The following is an 18,491-nucleotide window of genomic DNA, read 5'->3' on the forward strand; positions in this document are numbered from 1 at the left end:
TGGAGCTGGACTGATGGGGTTTGGACTATAGGGGATGAGGGGCAGAGGGGAGAGTCAGTGGTGCTGTGTCCCCTTTAGGGATTTCAGCTTTAAGGCATGAGGAAGTGAAGGAGAGAGGATGGAGCTGGACTGATGGGGTTTGGACTATAGGGGATGAGGGGCAGAGGGGTGAGGCAGCGGTGCTGTTTCCCCTAATGCAGATTAGATCTTTATAGATGATATACCTTCAACAGGAGCTGGTATTTGGTGATCCTCTGGACCGGTTTCAGGAGATAGGAGTCCAAACCCAGTTTATGTTCCAGCTTCTTCTGACATTCCTGGTGCAGACCAGAACAGGGAGAAAACATTAGTAGGAAATAATAACCACTCAGGCCTAAAGCTTTTTGGGGTCTGTGTGTACCTCAGGGGAGGTGTATATGGTGTGTACCTCAGGGGAGGTGTGTATGTATGGTGTGTACCTCAGGGGAGGTGTATATATGGTGTGTACCTCAGGGGAGGTGTATATATGGTGTGTACCTTAGGGGAGGTGTATATGGTGTGTACCTCAGGGGAGGTGTATATATGGTGTGTACCTCAGGGGAGGTGTATATATGGTGTGTACCTCAGGGGAGGTGTATATATGGTGTGTACCTCAGGGGAGGTGTGTATATGGTGTGTACCTCAGGGGAGGTGTATATATGGTGTGTACCTCAGGGGAGGTGTATATATGGTGTGTACCTTAGGGGAGGTGTGTATGTATGGTGTGTACCTCAGGGGAGAGGATATGGTGTGTACCTCAGGGGAGAGGATATGGTGTGTACCTCAGGGGAGAGGATATGGTGTGTACCTCAGGGGAGAGGATATGGTGTGTACCTCAGGGGAGAGGATATGGTGTGTACCTCAGGGGAGAGGATATGGTGTGTACCTCAGGGGAGAGGATATGGTGTGTACCTCAGGGGAGGTGTGTAAAAGGTGTGTACCTGGAAGAAGGTGCAGTCGGAGCACTGTCTCCACAAGCTCTCAGAGCGAGGTTTATTCTGACAATACTTCTCATAGATCTGCAGGTCTGTCATCTGAGAGAGAGCGAGAGAGAGAGAGAGAAAATAAAGAAAAGAGAGGAATACCCCTGCTTAACAATCAGACTAGTGATTTAGACACAACATATCCCAGTTCAATCTCCAATCCCTCACCCTCAGCAGAAAACAACGACCCACAAGTTCCGGGCAGCCTTGGTACTCTTCTAACTCCCTCAGAAAGGTCCTGGAAGATGACAAGAAACAGAGGGATGATCAGTCAGTTAGTACAATGACAGTAGTTCTATCACTGTGTAAGCACCATTATTAACCACTAGGGGGGGGGGGGCGCTCGTTTACCTCTTGTGGAAGGTGTAGATCTCTGGCATGTTGCCAAACAGCACATCTTTCTTGTTCTGCAGAGGAGCGGGCATGAGGCTGGCCATGGCTGGATTGTCCATCTCTGAGGCATAGCCCTGAAATACACAGAGAAAGATTATTTAAGATGACCTAGAGACAGATCTCAGGTCAGTTTTGTGAACCAGCGCCTCCAATGATTGAGCTCATGATTTGGAGAGGGTAAGCTGACTACTTAGATGTTTAGACAGATGCACACAGCTGAAGAGGAATGACAGGGTTCATATGGTCCAGGGGAGAAGGATAGAGGGTTCATAGGGTCCAGGGGAGAGGGATTGAGGGTTCATATGGTCCAGAGGAGAGGGATTGAGAGTTCATATGGTCCAGGGGAGAGGGATTGAGGGTTCATATGGTCCAGGGGAGAGGGCTCATATGGTCCAGGGGAGAGGGTTCATATGGTCCAGGGGAGAAGGTTCATATGGTCCAGGGGAGAGGGATTGAGGATTCATAGGGTCCAGGGAGAGGGTTCATAGGGTCCAGGGGAGAGGGCTCATATGGTCCAGGGGAGAAGGTTCATATGGTCCAGGGGAGAGGGCTCATATGGTCCAGGGGAGAGGGCTCATATGGTCCAGGGGAGAAGGTTCATATGGTCCAGGGGAGAGGGTTCATATGGTCCAGGGGAGAGGGTTCATATGGTCCAGGGGAGAGGGCTCATATGGTCCAGGGGAGAAGGTTCATATGGTCCAGGGGAGAGGGCTCATATGGTCCAGGGGAGAGGGCTCATATGGTCCAGGGGAGAGGGCTCATATGGTCCAGGGGAGAAGGTTCATATGGTCCAGGGGAGAGGGCTCATATGGTCCAGGGGAGAGGGATTGAGGATTCATAGGGTCCAGGGGAGATGGTTCATAGGGTCCAGGGGAGAGGGTTCATAGGGTCCAGGGGATAGGGCTCATATGGCCCAGAAGAGAGGGATAGAGGGTGCACAGAGTCCAGGGGAGAGGGTTCATAGGGTCTAGGTGATAGGGCTCATATGGCCCAGGAGAGAGGGATTGAGGGTTCATATGGTCCAGGGGAGATGGCTCATATGGCCCAGGGGAGAGGGATTGAGGGTTCATATGGTCCAGGGGAGAGGGTTCATATGGTCCAGGGTAGAGGGATTGAGGGTTCATAGGGCCCAGAGGAGAGGAATTGAGGGTTCATATGGTCCAGGGGAGAGGGATTGAGGGTTCATATGGTCCAGGGGAGATGGCTCATATGGCCCAGGGGAGAGGGATTGAGGGTTCATAGGGCCCAGAGGAGAGGGATTGAGGGCTCATAAGGTCCAGAGGAGAGGGATTGAAGGTTCATATGGTCCAGGGGAGAGGGATTGAGGGTTCATATGGTCCAGGGGAGATGGCTCATATGGCCCAGGGGAGAGGGATTGAGGGTTCATATGGTCCAGGGGAGAGGGATTGAGGGTTCATATGGTCCAGGGGAGATGGCTCATATGGCCCAGGGGAGAGGCATTGAGGGTTCATATGGTCCAGGGGAGAGGGATTGAGGGTTCATATGGTCCAGGGTAGAGGGATTGAGGATTCATAGGGCCCAGAGGAGAGGGATTGAGGATTCATAGGGCCCAGAGGAGAGGGATTGAGGGTTCATAGGGCCCAGAGGAGAGGGATTGAGGGCTCATATGGTCCAGGGGAGAGGGATTGAGGGTTCATATGGTCCAGGGGAGATGGCTCATATGGCCCAGGGGAGAGGGATTGAGGGTTAATAGGGCCCAGAGGAGAGGGATTGAGGGCTCATATGGCCCAGGGGAGACGGATTGAGGGCTCATATGGTCCAGGGGAGAGGGATTGAGGGCTCATATGGTCCAGGGGAGAGGGATTGAGGGTTCATAGGGTCCAGAGGAGAGGGATTTAGGGCTCATATGGTCCATGGGAGAGGGATTGAGGGTTCATAGGGTCCAGAGGACAGGGATTGAGGATTCATAGGGTCCAGAGGAGAGGGATTGAGGATTCATATGGTCCAGAGGAGTGGGATTGAGGGTTCATATGGTTCAGGGGAGAGGGATACACACCTGTAGGACACAGTGCAGTTCCTCCACGTACCCCCTTTCTGTCTCCAGTAGCTCATTCATTACATGTCTACAGAGCGACACAGCACAGGTCAGACAGAGTATAGACAGGTCAGGCATGATTTAGACAGGTTTAGGGTTGCAATATTCCGGTAATTTTCCCCAAATTCGTAGGTTTTCCAGGAATCCCAGTTGGAAGATTCCCGGGATTGAGAGGGAATAAACAGGAAATCCAGAATCCTCCCACTATGTTTTTGGAAAAACTGGGAATTCTGGGAAAGTTACCGGAATTTTGCCTCCCTAAACGGGTCAGACATGATTATATTATAATTTATAGACTGGTCAGACATAATTATATTCTAATAATATAGACGGGTCAGACATAATTATATTCTAATAATATAGACTGGTCAGACATAATTATATTATAATTTATAGACTGGTCAGACATAATTATATTATAATAATATAGACTGGTCAGACATAATTATATTATAATTTATAAACTGGTCAGACATAATTATATTATAATTTATAGACTGGTCAGACATAATTATATTATAATAATATAGACTGGTCAGACATAATTATATTATTATTTATAGACTGGTCAGACATAATTATATTATAATTTATAGACGGGTCAGACATAATTCTATTATAATAATATAGACGGGTCAGATGCTATAGCTTACACACAGGCCATACATGATACAGATACCAGATGACTAGGGAGCCTTTATCATTCTTATTTCTATGGGGTGAAACACAACACAGAGAAAACAACACAATACAGAGAAACATCAAAGACTCAATACAGACAGATGGTCAGACATAACGAAGACACTAGCCATCATACATCATCACAGCTGACAGAACACAGACAGAACTTACTTTCTGAGGATGGCCAGGTTCTCGTCCTCCTCTGACAGTGAGGTACTTCTGCTGCTCTGTAGCTGGCCCTCCACCTGAGAACACAGGATAGGATGAGGATCTACTGAAATGACTGGAGCTAGTGTCTCATTTAACATATATACTACTGGTATGACAATACTACCCCACAGTAAAAGACTGACCAAAGTAAGAGGAACCTCTACTTACTGTTCCACTGCTGACCCCATTCACAGAGTCTCCCTCTGAGCAACTCTTCTCCAGCACTCTCTTTGCTATGGCGCAGAGGAAGAGAGCGGTGCGGACATGAGGTGGGAAATTGACACTATACACCTTTATCTAAATATACATTGACTGTTCCAGTTAAAAGAGCATTAACTCTATGTCGGGACTGTTGTTGTGAGGACAGAGTGATGGTGGTATGTAAGGACTGGTGGTATATTAGGACTGGTGGTATGTAAGGACTGGTGGTACGTAAGGACTGGTGGTATGTAAGGACTGGTGGTATGTTAGGACTGGTGGTATGTTAGGACTGGTGGTATGTTAGGACTGGTGGTATGTAAGGACTGGTGGTATATTAGGACTGGTGGTATGTAAGGACTGGTGGTATGTAAGGAATGGTGGTATGTAAGGACTGGTGGTATATTAGGACTGGTGGTATATTAGGACTGGTGGTATGTTAGGACTGGTGGTATGTAAGGACTGGTGGTATGTAAGGACTGGTGGTATGTAAGGACTGGTGGTATGTAAGGACTGGTGGTATGTAAGGACTGGTGGTATATTAGGACTGGTGGTATATTAGGACTGGTGGTATGTTAGGACTGGTGGTATGTTAGGACTGGTGGTATGTAAGGAGTGATGGTATATAAGGACATGTGATATGTCGGGGCTCACCTGGCGAGGAGAGTGGGGACTTGATGAAGGCTTCAGGCCTTGGGGCCACAGGCTGGACTGGCCTGGTCTGTTTGGCTGCCAGCTTCTTCAGACTGACCATCCTCTTCTCAAACATCTCCTGCACGGATACCTGTTTCTGAAAGACTTCCTCTATTTGGTCCTGAGGGAGGAGGAAATGAAAGGGGATATGAGAGGAGGTTAGGAAAGGGGATATGAGAGGAGGAGAGGAGAGGAAAGGGAATATGAGAGGAGGAGAGGAGAGGAGAGGAAAGGGGATATGAGAGGAGAGGAAAGGGGGAGATGAGAGGAGAGGAAAGGGGGAGATGAGAGGAGAGGAAAGGGTGAGATGAGAGGAGGAGAGGAGAGGAAAGGGGATATGAGAGGAGAGGAAAGGGGGAGATGAGAGGAGAGGAAAGGGGATATGAGAGGAGAGGAAAGGGTGAGATGAGAGGAGGAGAGGAGAGGAAAGGAAAGGGGATATGAGAGGAGAGGAAAGGAAAGGGAGAGATGAGAGGAGGAGAGGAGAGGAAAGGGGGAGAGGAGGAGAGGAGAGGAAAGAGGGGAGATGAGAGGAGAGGAAAGAGGGAGAGGAGAGGAAAGGGGATATGAGAGGAGAGGAAAGGGTAAGATGAGAGGAGGAGAGGAGAGGAAAGGGGGAGATGAGAGGAGAGGAAAGGGGATATGAGAGGAGAGGAAAGGGGATATGAGAGGAGAGGAAAGAGGGAGAGGAGAGGAAAGGGGATATGAGAGGAGAGGAAAGGGTAAGATGAGAGGAGGAGAGGAGAGGAAAGGGGGAGATGAGAGGAGGAGAGGAGAGGAAAGAGGGGAGATGAGAGGAAAGGGGGAGATGAGAGGAGAGGAAAGAGGGGATATGAGAGGAGAGGAAAGGGGGAGATGAGAGGAGGAGAGGAGAGGAAAGGGGATATGAGAGGAGAAGAAAAGGGGGAGATGAGAGGAGGAGAGAAGAGGAAAGGAGAGAGGAGTGCAGAGGACCAAGGAGCAACATTACTGTAGGACACTCACAGGTGTTGACAGCTGTTTCTTTTCTTTTCGTTGACTTATGGACGTTATGATGACAGATTTTAGTGATATCCAGACATGGATTCATGTCAGAGGGCTGGATCCACTTACCCTGAAGTCCTGGTTGAGCACTGTCTTGTAATCACTGTAGATGGAGCTAGGATCAGTTAGTTTGTTCTGTCCCGCCGTATCTAGGTAACGCTCCATCTCCTGCAGCGCTGACTCCGCCCCTTCATGTGACTGACACTTGTCCACGGGCTGGGAGGCCAGCAGGTAGAGGCCATCACCACACCACTTAGCAGCCTGAGAGAGAGAGAGAGAGAGAGAGAGAGAGAGAGAGAGAGAGAGAGAGAGAGAGAGAGAGAGAGAGAGAGAGAGAGAGATTTAGAGGTTTATGAGGTGGTGTGTGAGAGTACGTGTGTGTGTGTGTTTGATTTCATTTGATTGACTTTATGTGTGTGTGTGTGTATGTACGTATATATAGAGGTTTATATATATATATATACAGTGCCTTGCGAAAGTATTCGGCCCCCTTGAACTTTGCGACCTTTTGCCACATTTCAGGCTTCAAACATAAAGATATAAAACTGTATTTTTTTGTGAAGAATCAACAACAAGTGGGACACAATCATGAAGTGGAACGACATTTATTGGATATTTCAAACTTTTTTAACAAATCAAAAACTGAGAAATTGGGCGTGCAAAATTATTCAGCCCCTTTACTTTCAGTGCAGCAAACTCTCTCCAGAAGTTCAGTGAGGATCTCTGAATGATCCAATGTTGACCTAAATGACTAATGATGATAAATACAATCCACCTGTGTGTAATCAAGTCTCCGTATAAATGCACCTGCACTGTGATAGTCTCAGAGGTCCGTTAAAAGCGCAGAGAGCATCATGAAGAACAAGGAACACACCAGGCAGGTCCGAGATACTGTTGTGAAGAAGTTTAAAGCCGGATTTGGATACAAAAAGATTTCCCAAGCTTTAAACATCCCAAGGAGCACTGTGCAAGCGATAATATTGAAATGGAAGGAGTATCAGACCACTGAAAATCTACCAAGACCTGGCCGTCCCTCTAAACTTTCAGCTCATACAAGGAGAAGACTGATCAGAGATGCAGCCAAGAGGCCCATGATCACTCTGGATGAACTGCAGAGATCTACAGCTGAGGTGGGAGACTCTGTCCATAGGACAACAATCAGTCGTATATTGCACAAATCTGGCCTTTATGGAAGAGTGGCAAGAAGAAAGCCATTTCTTAAAGATATCCATAAAAAGTGTCGTTTAAAGTTTGCCACAAGCCACCTGGGAGACACACCAAACATGTGGAAGAAGGTGCTCTGGTCAGATGAAACCAAAATTGAACTTTTTGGCAACAATGCAAAACGTTATGTTTGGCGTAAAAGCAACACAGCTCATCACCCTGAACACACCATCCCCACTGTCAAACATGGTGGTGGCAGCATCATGGTTTGGGCCTGCTTTTCTTCAGCAGGGACAGGGAAGATGGTTAAAATTGATGGGAAGATGGATGGAGCCAAATACAGGACCATTCTGGAAGAAAACCTGATGGAGTCTGCAAAAGACCTGAGACTGGGACGGAGATTTGCCTTCCAACAAGACATTGATCCAAAACATAAAGCAAAATCTACAATGGAATGGTTCAAAAATAAACATATCCAGGTGTTAGAATGGCCAAGTCAAAGTCCAGACCTGAATCCAATCGAGAATCTGTGGAAAGAACTGAAAACTGCTGTTCACAAATGCTCTCCATCCAACCTCACTGAGCTCGAGCTGTTTTGCAAGGAGGAATGGGAAAAAAATTCAGTCTCTCGATGTGCAAAACTGATAGAGACATACCCCAAGCGACTTACAGCTGTAATTGCAGCAAAAGGTGGCGCTACAAAGTATTAACTTAAGGGGGATGAATAATTTTGCACGCCCAATTTTTCAGTTTTTGATTTGTTAAAAAAGTTTGAAATATCCAATAAATGTCGTTCCACTTCATGATTGTGTCCCACTTGTTGTTGATTCTTCACAAAAAAATACAGTTTTATATCTTTATGTTTGAAGCCTGAAATGTGGCAAAAGGTCGCAAAGTTCAAGGGGGCCGAATACTTTCGCAAGGCACTGTATGTGTACAGTACCAGTCAAAAGTTTGGACACACCTACTCATTCAAGGGTTTTTCTTTATTTTTGTATTTTCTACATTGTAGAATAATAGTGAAGACATCAAAACTGTGAAATAATCTATGGAATCATGTAGTAAACCAAAAAGTTTTAAACAAATCAAAATATATGTTATATTTGAGATACTTCAAAGTAGCCACCCTTTGCCTTGAAGACAGCTCTGCACACCCTTGGCATTCTCTCAACCATCTTCACCTGGAATGCTTTTCCAACAGTCTTGAAGGAGTTCCCACATGTGCTGAGCACTTGTTGGCTGCTTTTTCTTCACTCTGCGGTCCAAATCCCAAACCATCTCAATTGGGTTGAGGTTGGGTGATTGTGGAGGCCAGGTCATCTGATGCAGCACTCCATTACTCTCCTTGGTCAAATACCCCCTACACAGCCTGGAGGTGTGTTTTTGGTCATTGTCCTGTTGAAAAACAAATTATAGTCCCACTAAGCGCAAACCAGATGGGATGGTGTATCGCTGCAGAAGGCTGTGGTAGCCATGCTGGTTAAGTGTGCCTTGAACTCTAAATAAATCACCAGCAAAGCATCCCCACACCATCAAACCTCCTCCTCCATGCTTCACGGTTGGAACCACACATGTGGAGATCATACGTTCACCTACTCTGCGTTTCACAAAGACACACCAAACATCTCAAATTTGGACACATCAGACCAAAGGGCATATTTCCAACGGTCTAATATCCATTGCTTGTGTGTTTGGCCCAAGCAAGTCTCTTCTTCTTATTGGTGTCCTTTAGTCAGTCCCTACAGGATTCCGTGATTCTGTCATTGCATAATTCCATTTCAAAATCAACCAATCAGCACATATTATGCGAGAGCTCGCAATTTTGACCAATCCCCACACTTTTAGAGCATAAAAGGGTCCAATCAAAAGCGGGTTCGTAATTTTGACCAATTACTGCACTGTTACCATGGAAAATGGCCCAATCCAACAAAGTTTTTCCCCCTGGCCAGTCAGCGTATTCACGTGCGAAGATGATGGGTGATTGTTGATGGCTGATAGGCAGTACAATGAACAGAAATCAATCTCATTTGCCAACAAAAATAACAGCTAACGAGCGCACAAAAAAAAAATCCAAATGTTTTTGTAAACTGGAGAAATTCAACAATCAACAGTCACTTCGAATAAGCAAAGCATATGAGAATGTCAGAACAGTTCCCAAAGCAGCGGCAGACCACTGTGACTGAAGTGGTAGCATGGAAGACTGTGGTTAGCTCTGAAAGAATCAAGGTGAGTGTCGTTTTACTCAAACTTTAACTCCGCTAACCTTGGCTTTAGTAGGGTGGTCGGCGCTCTGCTCTCCCCAGTCTAACCTTGGCTTTAGTAGGGTGGTCGGCACTCTGCTCTCCCCAGTCTAACCTTGGCTTTAGTAGGGTGGTCGGCACTCTGCTCTCCCCAGTCTAACCTTGGCTTTAGTAGGGTGGTCGGCACTCTGCTCTCTCCAGTCTAACCTTGGCTTTAGTAGGGTGGTCGGCACTCTGCTCTCCCCAGTCTAACCTTGGCTTTAGTAGGGTGGTCGGCGCTCTGCTCTCCCCAGTCTAACCTTGGCTTTTGTAGGGTGGTCGGCACTCTGCTCTCTCCAGTCTAACCTTGGCTTTAGTAGGGTGGTCGGCGCTCTGCTCTCCCCAGTCTAACCTTGGCTTTAGTAGGGTGGTCGGCACTCTGCTCTCCCCAGTCTAACCTTGGCTTTAGTAGGGTGGTCGGCACTCTGCTCTCCCCAGTCTAACCTTGGCTTTAGTAGGGTGGTCGGCACTCTGCTCTCCCCAGTCTAACCTTGGCTTTAGTAGGGTGGTCGGCTCTCTGCTCTCCCCAGTCTGTCTATGGAGAGCACTGCTCAAAGCACTGAGTGTAATTTGTCAGCTTTGCCGTTATAAACTCTCTGTAAAACTTAATATGGATCACAAAAGCTAATACGGATCTTTCTGGGAAAAAAAATGCAATTTTGTCCTTACGACCCCTTCAGAAAAAATCTCATATTCTGTCCTTACGACCCCTTCAGAAAAAATCACATATTCTGACCTTACGACCCCTTCAGAAAAAAAATCACATATTCTGTCCTTACGACCCCTTCAGAAAAAAATCACATATTCTGACCTTACGACCCCTTCAGAAAAAATCACATATTCTAACCTTACGACCCCTTCAGAAAAAATCACAATCTCAAGTATTTTGAAGTCAACTTATTAGAAAGATTATTACTACTTTATTATTTATTTATTTATTTATTTATCTGTATATGAAATTAACGTGAAAAAAACATCGCAAAATGTATCGCAGAATTTCAGAAAAGCTGCCGCAAAATCAAGCAGTTTTGGCCTCAGAAATCACACAAAAAATTGCGAAAACCTGGAGGGACTGTTTAGTAGTGGCTTCTTTGCAGCAATTCGACCATGAAGGCCTGATTCACGCAGTCTCCTCTGAACAGTTGATGTTAAGATGCGTCTGTTACTTGAACTCTGTGAAGCATTTATTTGGGCTGCAATCTGAGGTGCAGTTAACGCTAATGAACTTATCCTCTGCAGCAGCATGAAGCACATTGAGGGAATGTCAAGAGTGTGCAAAACTGTCATCAAGGCAAAGGGTGGTTACATTGAAGAATCTCAATCGTAACATATATTTAGATTTGATAAAAACACTTTTTTGGTTGCTACATGATTCCATAAGTGTTATTTCATAGTTTTGATGTCTTCACTATTATTCTACAATGTAGAAAATAGTAAAAATAAAGAAAAACCTTGAATGAGTAGGTGTGTCTAAACCTTTGACTGGTACTGTATATGTGTGTGTGTGTGTGTGTGTACATACAGTCTGTGTGTGTATATACAGTATATGTGTGTACAGTTGAAGTCGGAAGTTTACATACACTTAGGGTGTAGTCAGTAAAACTATTTTTTCAACCACTCCACACATTTCTTGTTAACAAACTATAGTTTTGGCATGTCAGTTAGGACATCTACTTTGTGCATGAGACAAGTCATTCTTCCAACAATTGTTTACAGACAGATTATTTCACTTATAATTCACTGTATCACAATTCCAGTGGGTCAGAAGGTACTATACACTAAGTTGACTGTGCCTTTAAACAGCTTTGAAAATTCCAGAAAATTATGTCATGGCTTTATAAGCTTCTGATAGGCTAATTGACATCATTTGAATCAATTGGCGGTATACCTGTGGATGTACAGTGCCTTGCGAAAGTATTCGGCCCCCTTGAACTTTGCGACCTTTTGCCACATTTCAGGCTTCAAACATAAAGATATAAAACTGTATTTTTTTGTGAAGAATCAACAACAAGTGGGACACAATCATGAAGTGGAACGACATTTATTGGATATTTCAAACTTTTTTAACAAATCAAAAACTGAAAAATTGGGCGTGCAAAATTATTCATCCCCCTTAAGTTAATACTTTGTAGCGCCACCTTTTGCTGCGATTACAGCTGTAAGTCGCTTGGGGTATGTCTCTATCAGTTTTGCACATCGAGAGACTGAAATTTTTTCCCATTCCTCCTTGCAAAACAGCTCGAGCTCAGTGAGGTTGGATGGAGAGCATTTGTGAACAGCAGTTTTCAGTTCTTTCCACAGATTCTCGATTGGATTCAGGTCTGGACTTTGACTTGGCCATTCTAACACCTGGATATGTTTATTTTTGAACCATTCCATTGTAGATTTTGCTTTATGTTTTGGATCAATGTCTTGTTGGAAGGCAAATCTCCGTCCCAGTCTCAGGTCTTTTGCAGACTCCATCAGGTTTTCTTCCAGAATGGTCCTGTATTTGGCTCCATCCATCTTCCCATCAATTTTAACCATCTTCCCTGTCCCTGCTGAAGAAAAGCAGGCCCAAACCATGATGCTGCCACCACCATGTTTGACAGTGGGGATGGTGTGTTCAGGGTGATGAGCTGTGTTGCTTTTACGCCAAACATAACGTTTTGCATTGTTGCCAAAAAGTTCAATTTTGGTTTCATCTGACCAGAGCACCTTCTTCCACATGTTTGGTGTGTCTCCCAGGTGGCTTGTGGCAAACTTTAAACAACACTTTTTATGGATATCTTTAAGAAATGGCTTTCTTCTTGCCACTCTTCCATAAAGGCCAGATTTGTGCAATATACGACTGATTGTTGTCCTATGGACAGAGTCTCCCACCTCAGCTGTAGATCTCTGCAGTTCATCCAGAATGATCATGGGCTTCTTGGCTGCATCTCTGATCAGTCTTCTCCTTGTATGAGCTGAAAGTTTAGAGGGACGGCCAGGTCTTGGTAGATTTGCAGTGGTCTGATACTCCTTCCATTTCAATATTATCGCTTGCACAGTGCTCCTTGGGATGTTTAAAGCTTGGGAAATCTTTTTGTATCCAAATCCGGCTTTAAACTTCTTCACAACAGTATCTCGGACCTGCCTGGTGTGTTCCTTGTTCTTCATGATGCTCTCTGCGCTTTTAACGGACCTCTGAGACTATCACAGTGCAGGTGCATTTATACGGAGACTTGATTACACACAGGTGGATTGTATTTATCATCATTAGTCATTTAGGTCAACATTGGATCATTCAGAGATCCTCACTGAACTTCTGGAGAGAGTTTGCTGCACTGAAAGTAAAGGGGCTGAATAATTTTGCACGCCCAATTTTTCAGTTTTTGATTTGTTAAAAAAGTTTGAAATATCCAATAAATGTCGTTCCACTTCATGATTGTGTCCCACTTGTTGTTGATTCTTCACAAAAAAATACAGTTTTATATCTTTATGTTTGAAGCCTGAAATGTGGCAAAAGGTCGCAAAGTTCAAGGGGGCCGAATACTTTCGCAAGGCACTGTATTTCATGGCCTACCTTGAAACTCAGTGCTTCCTTGCTTGACATCATGGGAAAATCAAAATAAATCAGCCAAGACCTCAGAAAAAAAATTGGAGACCTCCACAAGTCTGGTTCATCCTTGGGAGCAATTTCCAAACACCTGAAGGTACCCCGTTCATCTGTACAAACAACAGTACGCAAGTATAAACAACATGGGACCACGCCGCCTTCATACCGCTCAGGAAGGAGACGCGTTCTGTCTCCTAGAGATGAACGTACTTTGTTGAGAAAAGTGCAAATCAATCCCAGAACAACAGCAAAGGACCTTGTGAAGATGCTGGAGGGAACAGATACAAAAGTATCTATATCCACAGTAAAATGAGTCCTATATTGACATAACCTGAAAGGCCGCTCAGCAAGGAAGAAGCCACTGCTCCAAAACTGCCATAAAAAAGCAAGACTACGGTTTGCAACTGCACATGGGGACAAAGATCGTACTTTTTGGAGAAATGTCCTCTGGTCTGATGAAACAAAAATAGAACTGTTTGACCATAATGACCATTGTTATGTTTGGAGGAAAAAGGGGGAGACTTGCAAGCCGAAGAACCCCATCCCAACCATGAAGCACGGGGGAGGCAGCATCATGTTGTGTGTGTGCGCTTTGCTGCAGGATGGACTGGTGCACTTTACAAAATAGAGGACATCATGAGGAGGAAAGTGATGTGGATATATTGAAGCAACATCTCAAGACATCATGTCAGGAAGTTAAAGCTTGGTCACAAATGTGTCTTCCAAATGGACATTGACCGCAAGCATACTTCCAAAGTTGTGGCAAAATGGCTTAAGGACAACAAAGTCAAGGTACTGGAGCAGCCATCACAAAGCCCTGACCTCAATCCTACAGAAAATGTGTGGGCAGAACTGAAAAGTGTGTGCGAGCAAGGAGGCCTACAAACCTGACTCAGTTACACCAGCTCTGTCAGGAGGAATGGGCCAAAATTCACCCAACTTATTGTGGGACGTTTGTGGAAGGCTACCCGAAACGTTTGACCCAAGTTAAACAATTTAAAGTCAATGCTTCCAAATACTAATTGAGTGTACGTAAACTTCTGACCCACTGGGAATGTGATGAAAGAAATAAAAGCTGAAATAAATCATTCTCCCTACTATTATTCTGACATTTCACATTCTTAAAATGAAGTGGTGATCCTAACTGAGACAGGGAATTTTTACTAGGATTAAATGTCAGTAATGGTGAAAAACTGAGTTTAAATGTATTTGGCGTGTGTGTGTGTAAACTTCCGACTTCAACTTTACACTACTGTTCATAAGTTACTTAGAAATTCTCATTTTTGAAAGAAAAGCATTTTTAAAAAATCCATTAAAATAATATCAAATTGATCAGAAATACAGTGTAGACATTCTTAATGATGTAAATGACTATTGTAGCTGGAAATGGCACATTTTCTATGAATATCTACATAGGCGTACAGAGGTCCATTATCAGCAACCATCACTCCTGTGTTCCAATGGCACGCTGTGTTAGCTAATCTAAGTTTATAATTTTAAAAGGCTAATTGATCATTAGAAAACCCTTTTGTAATTATGTTAGTACAGCTGACAACTATTGTGCTGATTAAAGAACCAGTCAAACTGGCCTTGTTAAGACTAGTTGAGTATCTGGAGCATCAGCATTTGTGGGTTTGATTACAGGCTCAAAATGGCCAGAAACAAAGAACTTTGTTCTGAAACTCGTCAGTCTATTCTTGTTCTGAGAAATTAAGGCTATTCCATGTGTGAAATTGCCAATCCTCCACCAGCTTTCACTGTGGGTGCGAGACCTGGAGAGGCCTACAAGCCACAGTGTCTCGCACCCACTGTGACATTTGGTGGAGGATCAGTGATGATCTGGAGGTGCTTCAGCAAGGCTGGAATCGGGCAGATTTGTCTTTGTGAAGGACACATGAATCAAGCAACATACAAGGTTGTCCTGGAAGAAAACCTTCTTCCTTCTTCTCTGACAATGTTCCCCAACTCTGAGGATTGGTTTCCCCAGCAGGACAATGCTCCATGCTACACAGCCAGGTCAATTAAGATGTGGATGGAGGACCACCAGATCAAGACCCTGTCATGGCCAGCCCAATCTCCTGACCTGAACCCCGTTGGAAACCTCTGGAATGTGATCAAGAGGAAGACGGATGGTCACAAGCCATCAAATAAAGCCCAGCTGTTAGAATTTTTGCTCCAGGAGTGGCATAAAGTCAGCCAACACCAATGTGAAAGACTGGTGGAGAGCATGCCAAGACGCATGAACGCTGTGATTGAAAATCAGGGTTATTCCACCAAATATGGATTTCTGAACTCTTCCTAAGTTAAAACATTAGTATTGTGTTGTTTAAAAATGAATATGAACTTATTGTCTTTGCATTATTCGGTCTGACAACACTGCATCTTTCTTGTTATTTTGACCAGTGTTCTGCAAATAAATGCTCTAAATGACCATATTTTTATTTGGAATTTGGGAGAAATGTTGTCAGTAGTTTATAGAATAAAACAAAAATGTTAATTTTACCCAAACACAAACCTATAAATAGTAAAACCAGAGAGACTGATAATTTTGCAGTGGTCTCTTCATTCTTTCCGGACTGTATATATATATATATATATATATATATATATATATATATATGTGTGTGTGTGTGTATATATACAGTATATCTGTGTATATACAGTACGTGTGTGTGTGTCTGTCCCTCTCACCCTCTCCAGATTGTGGTGTAGTTCCATAGCTCTGAGTAGGTGATCTTTCCTTGCTCTCAGGGTGGAACTAAGTTCCTTGCTCACGGCTCGGAGCTCGCTGCATTTGGGCTGGATGGAGTCCTCAGCGTAGTGAGAGCTCTGGATCAACTCGTCACCCTCACGGGCCAAATCCTGGGCTTCGTCCAATACCTCCTACAGAGAGAGAGAGAGAGAGTGTGTGAGAGGGAGGGGGGAGGAGAGGGAGAGAGAGAGAGAAAGGGGGAGAGTGTGAGAGAAAGAAAGAGAGTGAGAGCGAGAGCGAGAGAGAGAGAGAGAGAACAGGGAGATGATATGTTCTGTAGATAATATGTGTATCAGTGTGTGTGTTTACTTACTAAGACTCTCGCCTCGTGGCTGTTCAGGTCGCAGAAGATGTGATCAGCATGGGCAGGGTTTATTCCCACCTCTGAGAAAGCTGTCAATCTCTCTGCCACCTGGTCCAGCAGACATCTCATCTGGAAGAGCAGCACAACAGAACACACACAGAGGCAATGACTTTTGGTAGGACATACACAAAGATCCAGATGTACATGCATCAACACAGGTGGCTGTGTCACTGTCCCACAGATGTACCAAGATCAGCTGTGTCACTATGTTGCTCTGTGGTGTATTGTTTCAGATACTGTAGCTAGTCTATGTTACCCAAGGTGTACAGACGTCAGGTGTGTGTGTGTGTTGTCCCACTCACCTCTCTGAAGTTGTGTTCAAAGTGGCGGAGCTGCAGACATTGCTCCAGCTTGGCCTGGTGTGTCCCCCAGAACTCATCACACGCCCGCTCGGTCTCATCCAACTGGGACAACAGTCTGATAGAGGAGAGGAGAGAGGGATAGAGGATAGGGAATGACAGAGATGGGGAGGAAAAGATGGGGAGGGTTAAAGAGAGAGAGAGACAGAGATGGGGAGGGCCAGAGAAAGAGACAGGGCCAGAGAAAGAGACAGGGCCAGAGAAAGAGACAGGGCCAGAGAAAGAGACAGGGCCAGAGAAAGAGACAGGGCCAGAGAAAGAGACAGGGCCAGAGAAAGAGACAGGGCCAGAGAAAGAGACAGGGCCAGAGAAAGAGACAGGGCCAGAGAAAGAGACAGGGCCAGAGAAAGAGATAGGGCCAGAGAAAGAGACAGGGCCAGAGAAAGAGACAGGGCCAGAGAAAGAGACAGGGCCAGAGAAAGAGACAGGGCCAGAGAAAGAGACAGGGCCAGAGAAAGAGACAGGGCCAGAGAAAGAGACAGGGCCAGAGAAAGAGACAGGGCCAGAGAAAGAGACAGGGCCAGAGAAAGAGACAGGGCCAGAGAAAGAGACAGGGCCAGAGAAAGAGACAGGGCCAGAGAAAGAGACAGGGCCAGAGAAAGAGACAGGGCCAGAGAAAGAGACAGGGCCAGAGAAAGAGACAGGGCCAGAGAAAGAGACAGGGCCAGAGAAAGAGAGAAAAGTAAAGAAGAGGAGAAATAAGACATGTGGACAATCTCTGCTGTCTCTGTGTGCGTTCTGTCCCTCTGTGTGCGTTCTGTCCCTCTGTGTGCGTGCGTTCTGTCCCTCTGTGTGCGTGCGTTCTGTCCCTCTGTGTGCGTGCGTTCTGTCCCTCTGTGTGCGTTCTGTCCCTCTGTGTGCGTTCTGTCCCTCTGTGTTCGTGCGTTCTGTCCCTCTGTGTGCGCTCTGTCTCTCTGTGTGCGTTCTGTCCCTCTGTGTGCGTTCTGTCCCTCTGTGTGCGTTCTGTCCCTCTGTGTGCGTTCTGTCCCTCTGTGTGTGTTCTGTCCCTCTGTGTGCTTTCTGTCCCTCTGTGTGCTTTCTGTCCCTCTGTGTGCGTTCTGTCCCTCTGTGTGCGTTCTGTCCCTCTGTGTGCGTTCTGTCTCTCTGTGTGCGTTCTGTCCCTCTGTGTGCGTTCTGCCGCTCTGTGTGCATTCTGTTCACTCTACTGAGTTGAATGTGAAAGGTGCCAGACTGTGTTGTCTTTGCTGTCAACAGAGTTTCCCAAAATACTACATCTGACCTGAGAGCAGCCAGCACTGCCAGTCTTTATCATGGTGATGAGCATACGCTGCTGTGGGTTCTAAACTCTTGCATTGGTCTGAAGTGTTCTAGATTTCCTGTCTATAGTATATCTGACCCTACTGTGACCCTTGGTTCCCAGTGTGTGTTATAACCTCAGTGTTCTAGGTTCCCAGTGTGTGTTATAACCCCCAGTGTTCTAGGTTTTCAGTGTGTGTTCTAACCCCAGTGTTTTAGGTTCTCTGTCTGTTCAACCCCAGTGTTCTAGGTTCTCTGTGTGTTCAACCCCAATGTTCTATGTTCTTAGTAAGTGTTATATTCCCAGTGTTCTAGGTTCTCAGTGTATGTTATAACCCCAATGTTCTAGGTTCTCAGTGTGTGTTCTAACCCCAGTGTTCTAGATTCTCAGTGTGTGTTCTAACCACAGTGTTCTAGGTTCTCAGTCTATGTTCTAACCACAGTGTTCTAGGTTCTCAGTCTATGATCTAACCCCAGTGTTCTA

General features: G+C 45.4%; 1 protein-coding gene across 1 annotated transcript in view; it reads right to left on the reverse strand.

Moving 5' to 3' along the window:
- The window catches only part of LOC139404871 (guanine nucleotide exchange factor DBS-like), a 102,610-nt gene that overhangs the window by 21,234 nt on the left and 62,885 nt on the right, over window positions 1–18,491 (reverse strand). Inside the window, exons 9-20 of the mRNA XM_071147406.1 lie at window positions 16,694–16,808; window positions 16,341–16,460; window positions 15,967–16,158; window positions 6,325–6,516; window positions 5,194–5,353; window positions 4,510–4,574; window positions 4,303–4,376; window positions 3,412–3,478; window positions 1,353–1,468; window positions 1,170–1,239; window positions 960–1,052; window positions 225–317 (exon numbers count right to left, since the gene is read on the reverse strand). Coding sequence (XP_071003507.1) covers window positions 225–317; window positions 960–1,052; window positions 1,170–1,239; window positions 1,353–1,468; window positions 3,412–3,478; window positions 4,303–4,376; window positions 4,510–4,574; window positions 5,194–5,353; window positions 6,325–6,516; window positions 15,967–16,158; window positions 16,341–16,460; window positions 16,694–16,808 — 1,357 coding nt within the window. The remainder of the gene's footprint in view (window positions 1–224; window positions 318–959; window positions 1,053–1,169; window positions 1,240–1,352; window positions 1,469–3,411; window positions 3,479–4,302; window positions 4,377–4,509; window positions 4,575–5,193; window positions 5,354–6,324; window positions 6,517–15,966; window positions 16,159–16,340; window positions 16,461–16,693; window positions 16,809–18,491) is intronic.

The sequence above is a fragment of the Oncorhynchus clarkii genome, chromosome 3 (genome assembly GCF_045791955.1).
Source record: "Oncorhynchus clarkii lewisi isolate Uvic-CL-2024 chromosome 3, UVic_Ocla_1.0, whole genome shotgun sequence".
In the NCBI taxonomy this organism is placed as follows: domain Eukaryota; kingdom Metazoa; phylum Chordata; class Actinopteri; order Salmoniformes; family Salmonidae; genus Oncorhynchus; species Oncorhynchus clarkii.